This window comes from Xenia sp. Carnegie-2017, unplaced genomic scaffold (genome assembly GCF_021976095.1).
Source record: "Xenia sp. Carnegie-2017 unplaced genomic scaffold, XeniaSp_v1 HiC_scaffold_4, whole genome shotgun sequence".
NCBI classification, from domain to species: domain Eukaryota; kingdom Metazoa; phylum Cnidaria; class Anthozoa; order Malacalcyonacea; family Xeniidae; genus Xenia; species Xenia sp. Carnegie-2017.
This window is the reverse complement of record NW_025813504.1, coordinates 5,847,837-5,865,947: the sequence shown is the minus strand read 5'-3', so window position 1 is coordinate 5,865,947 and position 18,111 is coordinate 5,847,837. Positions and strand designations below refer to the sequence as shown.

Sequence of the window (18,111 nt, the reverse complement as noted above, 5' to 3'; positions counted from 1 at the left end):
TATACTAACGAAGTACTCCAAACCTGACATTATTAGTCTTTCCTTTTTGAATTTGAATTACCATTGGTAAAGTTATACCTGTTAACGGATAATAAAAGTTTTGGAATCCACCCTTGGATTCCTTTCGTGTTTCCCTTCCCCTAAAATTTTTTAGGTACGTTAAGGCTTGTATAAGTTAGAGTTATTAGATGAGAGGTGTCACATGACACGACACATGCACGTGCACTACTCATATTTCATTTATTTCATTTTTTTCTGAGCGTTGAATGAGGTATTTATGTTTTTATGCAGTGCGGTAATTGAAATTAAATGAAGATATGATCTTCTCACTTTGCTGGACAATTTAAGCAATCGTATCAGGACCTGAAAAAATCAGGTGACTCAACGGGATTTGAACCCATGACCTCTGCGGTGCCGGTGCAGTGCTCTGACCAACTGAGCTATGAAGTCACACAGTGGTGATTGTGGTGAGACGATTGCTTAAATTGTCCAGCAAAGTGCGAAGATCATATCTTCATTTAATTTCAATTACCGCACTGCATAAAAACATTCATACGACATTCCTTTCACGAGAAAACATGAGCCCAACAATATTGACCTGCTCACCACTGTGTGACTTCATAGCTCAGTTGGTCAGAGCACTGCACCGGCACCGCAGAGGTCATGGTTTCAAATCCCGTTTAGTCACCTGATTTTTTCAGGTCCTGAGACGATTGCTTAAATTGTCCAGCAAAGTGCGAAGATCATATCTTCATTTAATTTGAATTAGGTATTTGCCGGTTGCCATTCATTGAGTTCTATAATAACTGGAGGGGCTAACTTTACTGGGGCGAGGATGCCAAAAAAATGGCGGCCAACGGACGTATTTCCGCTGAAATGATCGCTTTGCAGAAAAATAATATTCTCGACCTCCCCCTGGTGTCTATAGTAAATAAAAAGAGTTTTTCAAAAACAAACACGATATCACAGAATATGGATATCGTTAGTTCCATATTCTGTGACGATATCTTTTTTGGCATTTCTTTTATAATGCCAACACTTCAATCGTTCAATTGTTGGATGTCGTAGTTTCCACAAAAAGGAACATATCGCTTCTCACAGGTGAGGTAGTTGTTTGTTTTGTTAGTCCGTCAACAATTGAAAAGCAATTATACATGCACTTGAAAAGCCATAAAATACATATTAAAGATCGTATTCTTTAAGACTGACTTGAAAGCCAAATATGCTGATGTTTTCCTGTTTTTGTTTATAAAATTCTGCATACTTTTCTGTCATTTGTTAATGCATGAAATCGTAAATTTACCCATTTATTTGCAAAATAGTTTCCCTAAAGCAAAAAAGACCCTGCACACATTTTGCTCTGTGAGTAAGTATCAAAAAGAAATGATCAGCCCCAACGGTACCCATGATTTGGAGCAGAGCTTGTTATGTTCTATTTGCTGACAACATGCAGGGAAGATCAAGGAGTAAAGATGACTGGAAGATGTTATTGACCAGGCAGAGTCTTAAAAAATGATAATGCTGTAAAGATAATTGATTTATTGTCTGCCCTATCCAGAGTTATTTAATTTAATCATGGTCAAATTCTATGGATGGAGACAATGGATTCACTAAGGATGCCTTGAATGCTTTGAAGTTAAAGTTCATGATCCAAAGAAAGATGGCAAGAAGGTTGTGTGTGTTTTGATGCTTAATGAAATGTCAATTCACAAACATGTAAAACAGAAGGCCATAAAGTTTGTGTCTATGTAAACATTTGTACTGAGATTGATGATGACTCAATGCAGATGTGAAGCTTCAAACTGTATAAGCCATTGGGTTTTATGTAGCTTAATGTTTAAATCATGTCATATCTTTATCAAAATATTTTAGTTGAGTGTTGTTTGAATGTTACTAATATCTAATGCACTATACTGAAGCAATAAAGATTCAGTGATGAAACCTTTAAAGTTACTGTACTGTATATTTCTTATATATTTCTTATATTTCTTTAAGAAAACTTTGAGCTTATTTACCTATTAGAGTACAGAATGGAGATTTATCATATGCATTATTGCTGCTTTTTTAAAGAAAGTTTTTCACTTTTCAAAGCTTTTCTACAAATTTTTTGCTTCTTATTTCTTATCATGAGATTGATGATATAGAGGTAATATAATACAATAACTTTCTAATTTCTAAAAAGCTTTTAAGCTTCTAGCATAAAAGTACACTATAGGTATGTAATTCATTTGGTTTTATTGCCTTACTATGACATATCTATTTGCACTTCATCATTCTTGTATGAACAAAACACCAGATGTGGATACTCAGAGAACAAAATGCACTACCAACTGCTTATGAAATTTATTATTGAGGTGAAAACTGTGTTAATCATTCAAATTATAGTGCACTTTTATTGCAAATATAGGAAAAACAAAACAAATTGTGCTATCAATACAACAAAATCAAAATGTGCTACAACTTTACAAGTATTTGATGCACTTGCACTTCAGAACATCACAAAAAGGTTACTTAAAGTAATTTCTATACAATATTGCTTGTTTTCATTTACCAAACCTATGCAGACTTGAGTCTTTTTGAAATTTCATATTTAACTCAATTACAGAAAATCCGTAAATATCCAGAGATTTAATATGTACTTTTTTAAAGAAACAAGTAAAAATCCTACAATTGTGGCGAAAAAAGCCATTGCCCATTGCATGAAAAGAAGCAAAATAGCAATGATAACAAATAAGCTGACTTCTCTCTCGTGAACCGTGGAGATGAACTAAGATATACTTTTTTGTATTGACTAAAGAGTTTAATCGATCAAACAAGTTTGACGCTGGTAAGAAAACGACGCACATCTGCATTCATACATGTGTAGCCGACATATAGCTCTTTCGTCGATAGTTATAAATGCATCCTTGTAGGAGCAGATAACTGACAACCACAGTTGACTCGCTGTTATGAATTTAAGGTTTTTACCTTCATTTTCATCAAAAAATTGCTTGCCGAATCCCAAATACACACATACATTTTCCTCACTCTTTCCTCAGGAGGGAGTGGGAAATTGGGAAATTTTCGGAAAAGCGGTCAATTTCGGTAAATCTCAGCGGCAACGGACGAAATCCGCCATGTTTTTTACAACATGCGTATCTAAAGCCGCGCTTGAGATAGCCGCTCCAGTTATTATAGAACTCAATGTTGCCATTCTCCCTTAAATTTGCGCGGTTTTGCAATGCATTCTGGGATCGCCAGGGGGGCAAACATTTCTTCAGAAATATATCTGTGATAGTTATATTTTCGAGAATTCTCAATTTAAAGCACCCATTTCCATTATAATGGCTATTCGTTGTAATAGGTATTTGTTACCAGTTGGGAGAAAAGAAGTAAAAGTATGTGGAGACGGCAATTGCTTTTATCGAGCAGTTGCGTTGGCTATAAATGGTGAAAGCGACGAAAACGTTGCTCACATTCGAGAAATGTGTAACGATGTTTCGATACAAAATCTGGCTACTTTTCAACCGTATTTATTTCGATACGAATCGATGGAAAGCATCTGGAGCGAAATATTACGTCCGCTAAGTGGGGAGAAACAATGGATATGTACGCTTGTGCCACGGCCTTGCAGCATGAAATTTGTGCTTATGATATGCTTGAGCAGAAATGGTTTTATTTCACTCTTCGCCTGGTGTTACGTCCATTGTTAAAATATGATCGAATCTGTGATTGTCCAATCACTTTGGTCTTGGATAACTTTCACAGAGCTGCTTGCCATTTCAATCTTTTTCAACCTATCAATAGTTGTTGTCTCTCCCCAATACCTGCCAATGAATACCAATCACAAGTGTTGGTTTATCTTGAACTTAAGGAAGAACCATCTCTTTCTAATGACCAATCATCTCCACTCAAAACTAGAACTGTACCTTGTCCATCAAAACCTAAAACAATATCCCGCAAATCCAAACCCAAAACCACATCTTGTCTATCTAAACATAAAACCATATTTTGTAAAACCAAACAAGAAAAGCTTGAAAATGAAAACATTGCGAAGAATGTTGACACTAGTACAGTTGTCATGGATGGGAAATTTCATCAGAGAAATAATTTCAAAGACTGGAAAGTTAAAGATTTGAAAAAGTATATCAGTGACCGTGGTGTACCAACTACAAACTATTTAAAATCCGATCTCATAATTTTAGCAGAAGCCACTGAGGAGGCAAAACTAGCAATTGATCCTGATTTTTCAAAGGATTCCTTGGAGCATTGTCTTCAAGAACGATTGACACTTCCTGCTGGAAAGCGCATACAAGATCCATTTAAAATAACCCATACATCAAATGACATGTCAGCCTTACCAACATTTGGACTGTTGGATATCCTTTCTGAGTGCCCACATTCAGACAAAGTAAAAAAAAATGAAAACTGTTTTTAAACTTAATAATCTTAACATAGAAACAAAAGCTAAAATTTACAAGGGAAAGTCAACATTTGATTAAAAAGAGTGAAGAAAGCCTGTGATACCTTCATTAGCACATTAAAATGCAATAAAGAAGAACAATTTGTAAAAATTACATGGTGGGATGAAAACGTGATAGTAAATATGGGATAAGATGGTATGACGTGGGATAAGTAGAAACATAAGTTATGTAAATTCACTGAGATAATATTTGTAACCATAAGACTCAAGAGAAAAATAATATCATTACCTTTCGGCTTTTCATTTAATTCACCTATGGTGATCAGGATAAACTGAGCAATAAATGAATAATTCCAATGCGAATAATTGCTGATAATTCGACCGGAATAAATGCATGTACAACAGCCTCATATAGTTCACTCGAACAAAATCTACATATATTGATGTTTGTGGTCACCTGCGAAGCTTGCATTGACAAAATAGTTTGAGGTCTTAAGTTTTAATTAGATTTATAACTTTCTAGGTCAAATCAGAGGTCGAGTGGCTCGAGTCCAACTCGAGTCCGAGATTGTCCGAGCTTCAGTCCGAAGCTCGGTATTTAGGTATCCTCCATGAATTCTTTGTTTGCAATCACGTGATTTATTGCTTCAAAATGTCATTACGGCTTTCAAGCATTGAGTTCTATAATAACTGTAGCGGCTATCTCAAGCACGGCCTTAGATATCTGATGACGTCAAAAAATGGCGGATTTCATCCGTTGCCGCTGAGATTTAACGAAATTGACCGCTTTTCCGAAAATTTCACAATTTCCAACACCCTCCCAGTGTTGCCAGATGGGCGGTTTTCCCGCCCAATTGGGCTGGTTTATAAGCTTGTTTGCGGGGAATTTTGGGAGGTTGCGGGTTGCGGGTTTTTGGGCTGGGAATAACTTTTTGCGCGATTTTTTGGGCTGGAAAAAATTTTGATAATCTAGCTTCCACGTGTTTTTGTTTTTGTCGTGGTAAACAGCAATTGTGCTAATATAACATGGGAAAGTGGGCAAAATACCATAAAAAGTATTGTAAAGACTGGGAAAAGGAAGAAATCTTGAAAGAATGGATTTTGAGAGTACTAGGAGACGACCAAAATGCCTATTGTAAGTACTGCAAAACTCAAATTCGAGCACATCATGGGGATCTAGTTTCTCATGCAAAAACTGAGAAACATAAACGCAACAAGCAACCTTTTTCCAGTTCAAGAACCTTTCACGAGTCATTTTCTACGGAACTAAAAGACCACAATGTTAAGGTATTAATTGCTAATGCTACCGCTTTGACTTACATCAATCATATGGGCTCATGCCACTCAAGGTGTACTCCAAAATTGACATGCAAAGTCAGGACCTGCTGCACTTCGTATGATATTTGTCAATAAAAAACAAACCATGAGTATAAAATGGATTAAAACGACGTAAACTTCCATAGAATTCATGATGCGAGTAACCGTGAAACCTGAATAGGGAATATTTTATGATTTATGTATAAGATTCTTCATTAAATTGAAATTGCAGACGTAATTATGTACGTCATACTTAATTAATTAAGAGAGGAAATAATATATTTAATCGAAGTCACAGCTCGACAGCAATGTATACAAGTTACGGAAACTGCAATGTAAAGAAAGTTGAAACAAATAAAGAAAGTTGTTTTTACTAGCTATATGCTCAGTACAGAAAATGATTGTTCCCTATATGCACATGCGCTCGTTTTCAAAAAAATTGCCCATTTCCATTAAAAAACGCGTCTTTAAAGTGAAATGAAATTAAGAACAGTAGAATTTAACAAAATTAATCAACGAACAACAAAAAATTTGAGGAAGTTTATCATATCATTGGTATTTACTCTTTATTCACAATAGAGCAGTTATTGATCAGTTCCTTAAAACATAAATTACTTAGCTGCTTGAGATGATCTTCAGAAATGGTGGCATCACATTTTATCATCCAGGTCAGTTTTCCGTTTACAGTACAAATGTGATGTCGAAATATAACATCCGTGTTGTGAAAAATACCATGAATAAAACAGTTTTCTACTTTATAGATGGTTGATGCTGCATTAGGGTTGTCAAAATCAAAAACGCCATAGCTTGAAATTAGATTGCTGGTAGATTTCAAAATGTTGTCGTTTTCATTAGGAAGATTCGCCAAAATTTTAGGATCAAGAGCGCTGCTGGCCATTAAAGTAGTTTCTCTGACAAATGCTTGATTTTTCACAAGTTGTTTTAATTGAACAGAACTTTCTTTTGCCATTGTCCAAAACTCTTTGAGGGCAGGTTGGGAATACATCATGTTATAAAGAAGAGAATACACGAACACACCCAAGTAGTCGTCTTGGGCTTTTTGATTGCCATAAGATCGGTTGTTAAAGACAAACCTCGATTCTAAGTGAAGCTTTGTCGTATCTTTTTCGTCCAATAAATGGTAGAATGCCAAGTGAATGGCAGCTGTTATCGCTCCAGTAACTGTGCAACCATTGGCTTTGCAGCCTTTAACAACCAACTTCGTCTCTTCTTTGGTAAAGGTCTTCATTTCTAGACGCTCAACTGATCTATCCCAAGAAATTGGAGGGTGCTTTTTGTAGAATAAATTAGGTGCTTTGTTTTTAAAAGTGTAAGAAATCATTTGCTTTAAAAGAAAGGTCAGGATTGGGCGAAAACCAAAGCATGTAATGATGAACTGAAACAATTTATGGCCGACTTTATCTTGAATAACCAAGCTGTGCCCACTAGGCAACAATTTTAAACTTGTAATTTCTTTGTGAACATTACTAACTCCGCTGGATATCTCATTAAGGGTATTTATGAATTGCTCTACAAATTTAATGATAGAAATGCCATCTATACAAGAATGTTTAAAAGCAAACATTATCATATTCAAATAAACTTGTGTGGTGGGATTGTATTCCTGTTCAAGTACAGCAGCTTTCCACGACAATTTGTTATTATGAACCTTCGAAGTGTGCTTGTATATTAAATCTTTCCAATCAGAAATCTTATCGTCAGATTTTGTGATATCGAAGAGCAGAATAGCATCTTCAACATTCTTTATATCATAGTAAAGCTCGCCATCATTCTTCGTTGAGATTACACATCTAAGCATGGGTTGACGCTTTACTAGCAGTACCAAAGAATCGTAAATATTTTGAAATGAAAGGCTTTGTTTAGATGAGAGTGATACAGCACAGCATATATTACCCTGTCCATCATTCAATATTGAAGCAGATTCTATATACTTCTCAAGAAAGTCGAGGGGTCTTCCATTACTTACATCATTTTCTCGTGATGATGACAATTTGAGAAACTTCAGTGCTACCCAAAGAAGGAAAGTCAGTATGCAAAATGGCCAAAACCAGCTGTTAAACTCATATGTTATTGCCATTTCATCAGCTTAAAATCAAAAACCGTAATCAGAGTTGTTTATGGCTTCAATGTGGAGATGTTAATGAATGCGTAACAAGAAAAACAATAAAATTGAAATATTTCTAATGAATCAAAGCCTTTTTTGTCGCTTGAATATGTAAATTAAGTCGAAATCAAAGAGCATACATTCTTCACTTATTAATTGAGACCGCGCCGAGAGAAACAGAGTGTTTTGCTGACTTCACGCAACTGTCGTTTGCCAAGGTGAGATGACACCATCATATGGTACGTTTATTTGTATTTTAAATTCCTTTGAAATCAATTGTTTTGTAACGGTTACAACATGCATGAATGTATGAATATCCCCTTCGCCAAATGTCAAGCTAATGACGCCACTAGAGATTAAGGCAAATCTTTATCATGCAAAGCTTTATCATGCAAAATCTTTATCATGCAAAACTTTATCAAAAAGAAAAAAAGACCTTTTTTGTAAAAGTCGCATTCAAAGCTTTATCATGCAAAAAATTATCAAAAAGAAAAAAGACCTTTTTAGTCAAAGTCGCAGTCAAAGAAAGATCGATCAAAGGTTACATTTTTACGTAATGATGCACGTGATAATTTCATGATCATCATGATTTCACACTCTAGAGCAATAAAACAGTACGAAAAATCATCCATGACAATCTGAAAAGGATTTTTTCATCATTCAACTTTTTGATAACAAGGAACAAGTTCTCTAAGGGGGTGTTTACATTATCCCGGGTAGCCGGGACTCAGCTAAGCGTTAAATGATTTTGGCGAATGGAAACGATTCAATACTTATCATCAGATAAATCTTTTTCCGCAATTTCATAATATTTTGATTTTAAAAATACGCAAGCATTTAAAATAAAAACAAATAATGTGGCCTAATTTTAGTATTGCCATTGTAATAACTTGTGGCACTTTACGAACAGTTGTAATTTTTCCGCTAAAAATTTTGCCTCCTTTCAATGACTCAAAATCCTCTCTGAGCCCCGTGAAATGATTTCGAGGGATTGATAGGAGGCAAAATTTCAAAGTTAAAAATTAGAACTGCTTCTTAAATGCCGCAAGTAATTCCTGTTGTAATTCTCAAATTAGGCCAAATTGGTTGTTTTAATTTTAAATATTTTGCGTAGTTATTAAATCAGAATGTTGTGAAATTGCTCGAGAAGATTTATCAGATGATAAGTATTAAACCTTTTCCATTCGCCAAAATCATTTAACGCTTGGCTGAACCCCGGCTACCCGGGCTCATGTAATCAGCCCTTATAGAATAATATGTAAATGTTTACTCTGTTAAATAATCTATACGAAGAAGTGAACAAAGACACTCTGATTGAGATGCTCTGTATGCAAATTGTTTAGACTGTTCATCAGCGAGTAGCAATAATACCAGTCGGTATCACATTTTATGTGATCATTCAACACATTTTTCAATAATGTCAACATATTCTATGGTGAAAATAGACAGTTTTTTATCTTGTAGATTTGACATTTGCGATAAGATGCTCTATTAATCACTATGTAGTTTGGTTAACAATATAACATTTGATAACCTTTAAATCAAGGAAACGTGAGTCAATAATTTATGGCTCTGTATCAATGCTCTGTATGCAATATTAAAAACATGTCAATCGTGTTGTGCAGAATGAATACATTGAACTCGGATTATGAAGCTAATATACACGAGATTGGCAGCTATTTGTTAATTCATGTAAATCTCTCCAAAATACATTAATACACAATGGAACTACGAAACTTGCACTATTATCTCATTTACATACGAAGGAGATGGGTTTTCTATGAATGAAATCACACAAAAAATAGTTTACGTACACTCATTACACAAAACTGCAAGAGAAGAAAGCAAAATTCATATAAAATGTATAGCATTGTCTCTTCAAAATAAATATAACTGTCCAACATGTGAATTAAGTACTTATGAAAAGGCATAGGTGATTAGACCTTGAGACAGGGGGAAAGGACGGGAACCCACCCTAACTGTTTTTCAGACAAGACAAAGGGAGAGAAACAATCAATTGAATGTCAGGTAAGGGGCAATAAAGATTATAGTCATCCCAACCACCTCTCCGAAGTATGCTAGCCAGTAGCCAATAATAAAAACTGTGGTAACTCTCTCACCATCACGAACTGTTATTTCATCACTCATCAACAAACTTACACTTTTTCTTAAAATCTTTTTGTCCTCTAGCTAACAACATTCAAATCTATTCTTCAACATTCAAATCTATTCTTCATCGACGGTTGAATATATTTTTACATTTCAGATAATTCAACCACGCCTTTCTTTTTCTTGCCTATCTCAACCACTAATTCTACAAAAATTCTTTCACAATCATTTTTCTAAAAAGATGCCAAATTAATTTTTTCCTAGGTAGTTGTCAAATAACTCCTTCAAACGTCAAATTTCGACAGCAACATTCTGGGACATTGCATTCACGTTAAGGGTAAGAGGAGCATGTAAAATATATGAAACTCTATTGGGGGGGGGGGGTTAGAAATCCAAAAATACAATGAAAATAAATGATAAATGCTAAAAAAGCCTCCCTTTCTTAATAAAATCGATATTTCTTTAGTTCTGTTAATCGGCCATGTAAAGTTAGCATGTGAATAGTTCTTCTTAAAATATTTTTCATAGTTTTCAACGTTTCATAGTTTTCAACTCTAAATAATTACACAATTGAGTTTTTTGCATGGCTGTCACGTGGCTAGTCTCAATGAACATGTATCGATCTATATCTACGTATTTAATATATGTTAAGAACAGTGCAAAATACATAGCACAAAACATAACAGACATGCATGGGTGTTTATACTTTTCCTTCAGTGACAGAGTTGCCACTCAGTTCTTCGAAACAATAAGAGCATAGACGCTGAGCATGAGCTGTGACAATTGTTGCATCACATGTTATCATCCAGGTCAGTTTCCCATTGATCGTATAGATATTATGTCGGAATAGAATGCTTGCTCTTTGCAGAAGGCAATGAATGTAACAATTTTCCAAGTTGTACTTTGATGATGCACCACAAGAATTGGAAAAATTGAAATTACCATAACTAGAAATGATATTGCTGACAGATTTTGGAAAATTCTCTTTTGTATTAGGAATATCCCACAGCACTTTTGGATCCATTCCACTGCTGGACATCAAAGTGAATTCTTTGATGAACGCTTTATTTTTTACAAGCTCTTTTATTTGCGCAGTGCTTTCTTTAGCCATTGTCCAAAAATTTTCTTCAGTAGATTGAGAATATGTCATATGACAAGAGCAAAAATACACAAAAAGACCCAAATAGTCGCTTTCAGCTTTTTCGTTGCCCCAATTTCGGTTGTTAAAGGGAAAAGATGTCTCTAAGTTTAACTTTTTTTTATTCTTATCTCCCATTAATTTATAAAATGCCCGGTGTACAGCAGCTGTTATTGCTCCAGTGACAGTACAATCGTTGGCTTTGCAGGCTTTGATAACCAGCCTCGTTTCCTCTTTAGTGAAGGTTCTTACACATAGGTGCTCAAGAGGTTCAGGTAAAAGTGCCGATGAAATAATTGGTGGGTACTGCTGGTAATATGGATTTATTGCTTTCTTGCTGAAAGCGTATGACATCATTCGCTTTAACAGAAATTTCGAAATAGGGCGAACGCCTGAGAAATTGACGATGAAACGGAAAAGAGAGTGGCTCAACATTTTTTGAGTTATTAAGCTGTGAGCACTAGGTGATAGTCTCAGACTTGTGATTTCATCGTGCACCTTACGTGTACCAGAAGATATCTCATTAAGATTATTTAAAAATTGCTCAACAAATTTAACGGTTGAAATACCATCAATACACGAGTGCTTGAAAGCAAACATTAACGTGTTAAAATAAACTTGCTTTGCGCTATGATAGTCCTGTTTAAGTATAACAACTTTCCACGATAAATGGTTCTTATGAACTGTTGAAGTGTGCTTGTATATTATATCTTTCCATTCAGAACATTTAGCATCAGATGTCGAAATGTCGAACAGTGGAATAGAATCTTCAATATTTTTGATATCAAAGAAAAGTTCCCCATCCTTGTTTGTTGAGATTACTGATCTTAGCATTGGTTGACGTTTAACCAGCAGCCCAACGGAATTATATATATGTTCAAATGAAAGACTTTGTTTAGACGAAACTGTTATAACACAAGATATGTTTCCCCGCCCGCCATATAATCCTGGTTGAATCTCAAAAAGTTTTTCAATGAAGTCGAGATGTCTACAACTTTTAGGACTTACTGTTTTTCCTCTCGATGAATGCATTTTGAGAAATTTCAGTACCAACCAAGGAAGAAGTACTAGTGTAAAAAATGGCCAAAACCATCTGTTGAACTCAAATTGCATTGCCATCTCATCAGCTGACAGTCGCAAACTTTAATCAGAGTTGTTTATGGATTCAATATTAAAATGGTACATTTCGCAACAAATCAAAGCCTGTTTTGTCGGTTTGATATGTAAATTAAAGCCCTGTTCACACGATACCGGATTGGTTAGATACCAGATTACTTTTTGTACCCTGTGTTGCTAGATGGGTAGCCTGCAAACCCGCCCGAGCTACCTTTAAAAGTAGCCCATAAATAGCCCAATTATATTTTGCAAGAAATAGCCCAAATTTGCATCAAAACAAGTAAAAACTAGCCCAAGTCTGTTGAAAATATTTAATTTAAACCAAACTACACATTGATATCGTATATCGCATCGTTTACGTCTTCTGTACTTTCATACATTTCTGAAGTAAACCTAGATATCATTTGAGGCCAAGGAGTGAAATTGTTGCAGCAAATTTTTTGCGTTGCCATATATGATTTCACGTGCAAGAGATTCTCTAGTAGTGACTGTCCCATTCGATTTCTTAGTTTGGATTTTAGCAAAGCCATCAGAGAAAATGCTCTTTCAACTGCTGCGTTGCTAAAAGGAAGAGCCAAAATATAAAGTGCAAGGCTTCCCAACTCTTGAAAATCGTGATCCACAGAAACATCAACATGATTAATGACGTCATCCAAAATTGCTCAATCTTCTGGTCGTTGACATCAATCCACTGGATTGAACCAATGCAACTGTATTGTTGGTCAAGTTTACCTAAATCTCCGGAAAATAGTGGAAGAAACGACAGGTCTTGAAGAGATCGTTTCTATTTGCCTGAAACAACAGTTGGACTTAGATCAGCAATAGACTCAAGCCGCTCCACATTGCATGGCAACCTTTGCTTCATTTGCCTGAGCAACTCAACCAGAAATTGTTGTCATCTAGATTTGATTACATCAACCTTTTCAGAAGTTAAATTTGATTCCGCCAATGTCACTTGAAATAAAATACCAAAGTCGACCGCAGAAAGAGGCAAATGATTTCTCTCATCCTCTATGTCGTACGTGAGAGTGGAGCACCATGTTGTAAAGGTCACAGGCTTCATAGTACGGAAAAGAAACGCTTTATACAAACTCATAACATCACTGAGGAAATGCAACGGGTTAGCAGAATCTGATTGAAACAGCTTATTTGCTCGGTTTAATTCTTTAAGGATAGGCAGCAGAAAAATTAGATATAATTTATTCTCCATGTCACCATACATTTGAAAAAGTAATTCTGCAGTGTAGTTGCGATCTTCATCTTTGGCAAGCTGAAAGTGTAGTTTCAGTTCGTCAAACTGTTGGAGTATTCGGTCAACCCATGCAGAAATAGATAGCCAACGTGTGTCGAAGAGCTTTAAAATCTTCAAAAGTGCTTCCCCCACGTTGATAGCTGAATAGATCTGGCGATACTTTCGTTGCCTAGAAGTGCTATGAGAAAACCAGTTGCACGTTTCTGACACCATGAACAGGGGCGGATCTAGAGTATGTCAAATCCGTTGCGCGACTGATGTTTGAAACTCAAAAATTACCTATTCATATTAGTTAAAAATTCATTAATTATTCTTACTTTATTATCGCATTTACTTCGTGATAAAAATCCAGCTTTATTTATTATTGAAAACTAATGACTAATCCAATGAATATCTCCTTGGTAACCAGATCAGTTGAATTTAATTGACCTGGAATAACCGACTGATAAGCGGGGTGGCTTGACTGGTTCGACGGATAAAGGAGTCTAAGAACGCCAAAAACGCTTATTTCATTGGTCAATAGCCAGATCAGTGGACGATCTGGAATAATCTCGACCGATAATCGGGGTGGCCGGACCTATAAGGGAGTCCACTTGCTATCGTGTAATTGGTTCGTTTAAATTTTTGTCTTACTGTGATTGGTTTGACCTATTTCGACTGATAGCCAACTGAACTAACATAGTCAAGCTCACTGTCTGAATTGAATGTTTGATCGTTTCATAATAATTTTCTAAAGCATGATAGAAACTAAACTACAATCAGATGGAATTTATGGAAATCTTTTACAAATTCATATATTGACATGAATGCTGCTTTCCAAACTGGGATTTTTTCAAGAGGGCGAAAAATTTATGGATGAATTGTAAATCCTTGGCAAAGACGATCTCGCGAGCGACATTTCAGTCATTGATGTTCAAAAGCAAGCCAACATTGTTTTGAGTTTTATCAGCAGAAATTTACATCCAAAATCGTATTGTCCCCTTTATCTAACTGAACACCTCATGTAGAGATTGAAAGTTGTGTTAATCTATGGCTCATACCAGATTGATTGCCATAAATTCCAAAGGGCTATTGATGTATGAAAAGCATTTTCTATAAAGTAAAAATGTCTTCCTATGTATGCAGATAAACCTTGAAACTTGGCAAAACAGCAAAGTATTTTTCATGATCACTAGGTAATTTTTCTGATGATCATTATAATTTCTAAACTAAATTATTTCAGATTTACATTTAAACGAGCTTTGATCATATGAAAAGATATTTATCATAACCAGTAAGCATGACACATGAACCAATTTTAACATTCATGTAATTATATAATTAAAGACATGTTGGTTACATTCTGTTTGTATTTGATAATACAATGCTACTAGTGATTGCTATATAGCACACCTTGAAGAAGATAATAGTCAAGTGAAATGCCTAATAAACATTTATGGCATTAAGCTGTCCTTAACTGCAAATTTTCACTCTGATAATTTTGCTTAATCTTTGGCAGAAAAAATTTTGAGTTTTTCTCAAAGGTGAATTTGCTGGCACTGATGTGGAGATGGGTAAAGGGTTACAATAAACTTGCATGGTTTGAAGTCTGAGCTTTTCTATATCTATGAACTGTCACTTGTAGTACCAAATTTCTAACTTAACTCATTACATAGAGGTTTGAATGGGGGTCTCTAGGGGGGTCTATGCCTGACAACTTGGTAGAAATTTTTAAAGGCTATATCTGTTTTTGAATATAGCAGTATTGTAAAATAAATTTTACGTTCCTAGACATGCTAATGAGCCATATATTTGGCATAATAATGAGCCTAAATATTTGGCAAAACATTCAAGTATTGTTCACTTCATTTTTTATTTTGAAAAAAACGTAACCAAAATGTGTTGTATTTACGCAAAAACGATGCCCACAAAATACATTTTGTAATGCTCTAAAACGCTGAAAATGGCATTTTTAAGGCTCTGAAATTCAAAATTTCTCAGGAGAGATACCCTCAGACCCCTCCAGGTGCGGAGCGCCTCCAACGTTTTATGACTGATGTTTGAAAAATCCTAGATCCGCCCCTGACCATGAACTCCTCTTTCATACTACATTCATTTGTATGTTTTAGTTGAATTTGTTATAGATATTTTGTCGATGCGATTTGCCAGTATTTGAGCGCTTTTTGACACACTTTCACCTAGGAAATACATATTTATGAAAGCGATTATACATTCATTTTGACTCTGAAGATGACTACCGCTAAGGTTGTCGAAACGTCAGTCAACAGCAACAAAAACAGTCCTTCTCAGCTCAGGACTATACCAACCTGGACGATCTACATTTACAAACATGTAACGATACTCCCGGGTTCAAACCATTTACTTTATAGATAAGGATCCAAAATGCACGAATTTCACCGAATGGCTAAGTATAGTTAACTGTTTTGCCATTGTAAATACTCACTCCGATCTGTTTTCGAAAAAAAATCAACTTTGTTTTCTAAAAAATATTACGATAATTAAACTGAATTAAAACTATAGCTATAAACAATAAATCTTACGCTATTTCTTGAATATCAACATTTACGTAAAACGTTTACATGTGTCAAAAAGCGCTCAAATACTGGCAAATCGCATCGACAAAATATCTATAACAAATTCAACTAAAACATACAAATGAATGTAGTATGAAAGTAAAATACCTTTTCAGCATTTAAATCCATCAAATGGTTGCCCCAAAGTCCACACAAATACAAGGAAAAATAAACGCAAATATCAATGTATTGAAGAAATTGTGTTGTTTCTCATTTGTTGACCAGAAAATAGTCGTATGTCACTCGTATGTACTCGTATGTTACTCGTATGTACTTGTATGTTACTCGTATGTACTCGTATGTCACTTGTCTGTACTCGTATGTTACTCGTATGTACTCGTATGTACTCGTATGTACTCGTGTGGTGTTTTAGTCACGATCGTTTACAACTTCAGTACTGAAGTAAACAACTTCAATACTCAAGTACACAACTGTCAACTCAAGTTGACAAGTTAATATCGAATATTCCATATTTGGAAATGTAGTTGGCAACATTAGAAAGTAACTTGGCAACCGCCATTTGAAAAGTTAACTGAAATCAACAATAAATGAATAATCCGCCAGCAAATATAATATATCTTCAACATGGCATGTTTAAGCTTTTAACAATGTATTATCGCAGTGTGAAAAGCTTCTTTCTGGTATTATTGTAATGGCAACATATATTCGGTCGTATTTGGACTTTACACTCTTCCAGTCCTTGCGCCCATTCGTAAAAAACCTTAATACGCCTAAGAAAAAACTCTACTTAGTTATCTGTCAAAAAAATTCTCATTTTCTTACGAAATATTTGAATTAGCAACCATCGCTGTTATCGCCTGCACGTACAAGTACTGGGGCGATATAAAAACTTATATTGCGTCTTACGAATCCGGCATCGTGTGAACAGGGCCTAAGTCAAAATCAAAGAGCGTATAATTAACACTTATAGACTGAGACAGGGGGAAACAGGGTATTTTCAATTTTGTGACCTCAAATCACCGTTTTCGCCGAAGTGAGATCATAACAATAATATATGTACGTTTTGCTGTATTAAATTCCTTTGAAATTAATTGTTTTGTAACGGTTACAACATGCATGTAATGTATAAATATCTCCTTTCCCCACTTGTCAAGCTGACGACACCACTAAAGATTCCAGTTTGGGGTTGACTACATCCCGAGCGTACGTTGACAGCGACTTCAAGTAGTATAGAGACTGCCAGTTCTAGCACACTTCTCAGTTTGAGAAGGAATATACACAAATCTAAGCGCCCCAGCCCTAGTTCGCGTACGTGGTTCACATAGTAAGCACATAGTAAGCACATAGTAAGCAAATAGTAAGCGCATAGTAAGCGCATATATCGGCACAAAAATCACAAGACAGCGAAGGCCAAACCCTGGACAACGGCAGGAGCCAAAGACGGCCTGCCCAACCCCCGCGCTCGCGCGGCCGGCCGTCGGGGTCTATCATTTAGAAGTAGCGTATAGTAGGGTACGTGGTAAGGTGAATAGTGAATCCAAAAGAGTACGTATGAAAAGACAGCAAAAAGGAAGAAGAGAAAGAGAAAAAAATTTAATAATATAATAATATAACAAAGAGAAGAACATCTTAAATTACAAACCAAGCTGCTAATACAGACAGGTACGATACAATTAGAAGAAGAATATTTATATAGTATATAGAGTCGAGATGGACACTGTTAGAGATATTCTGCTACTCTTTAAACAGGGTGTTATAAGTGAAAGAGCTCTAAACTCATTCCTTGAAGCTTTTGAACCACTAGCATCTACATCAAGAAAGCGTACTAATACAGCTCCACCTGAACTTCCTTCGGCACCATTTAAGCGCAGACCTATTAAGCCTAGTGACGTAATAGAAATTAGACCGTCTGTTATAACAAATTCTGTAGGTTGGGAAGCTGCGTATGGACATATGAGCGACCCAGCGTTAATACGCTATAACGCACTTCAGTTTCTAAGTGCAATTCCTCCAAAAACTGAAACTCTAACGCCTCCGGCGGCCGGTTCACCCCCTTTGCCAAACGTGAAGTGTTCTTATTCAGTTCTAGATAATGAAGGAAAGCCTTCGGACTCATCT

At 35.6% G+C, this 18,111-nt stretch overlaps 1 protein-coding gene across 1 annotated transcript; it reads right to left on the bottom strand.

The window, feature by feature from the left end:
* Window positions 1-6,249: 6,249 nt before the first annotated feature.
* On the bottom strand, window positions 6,250-7,881 carry LOC124455549. The gene has a single exon (XM_047006186.1). It carries the CDS (start codon window positions 7,815-7,817, stop codon window positions 6,279-6,281), a length of 1,539 nt encoding a protein of 512 aa, XP_046862142.1. The 5' UTR covers window positions 7,818-7,881; the 3' UTR covers window positions 6,250-6,278.
* Between the last annotated feature and the right edge of the window lie 10,230 nt (window positions 7,882-18,111).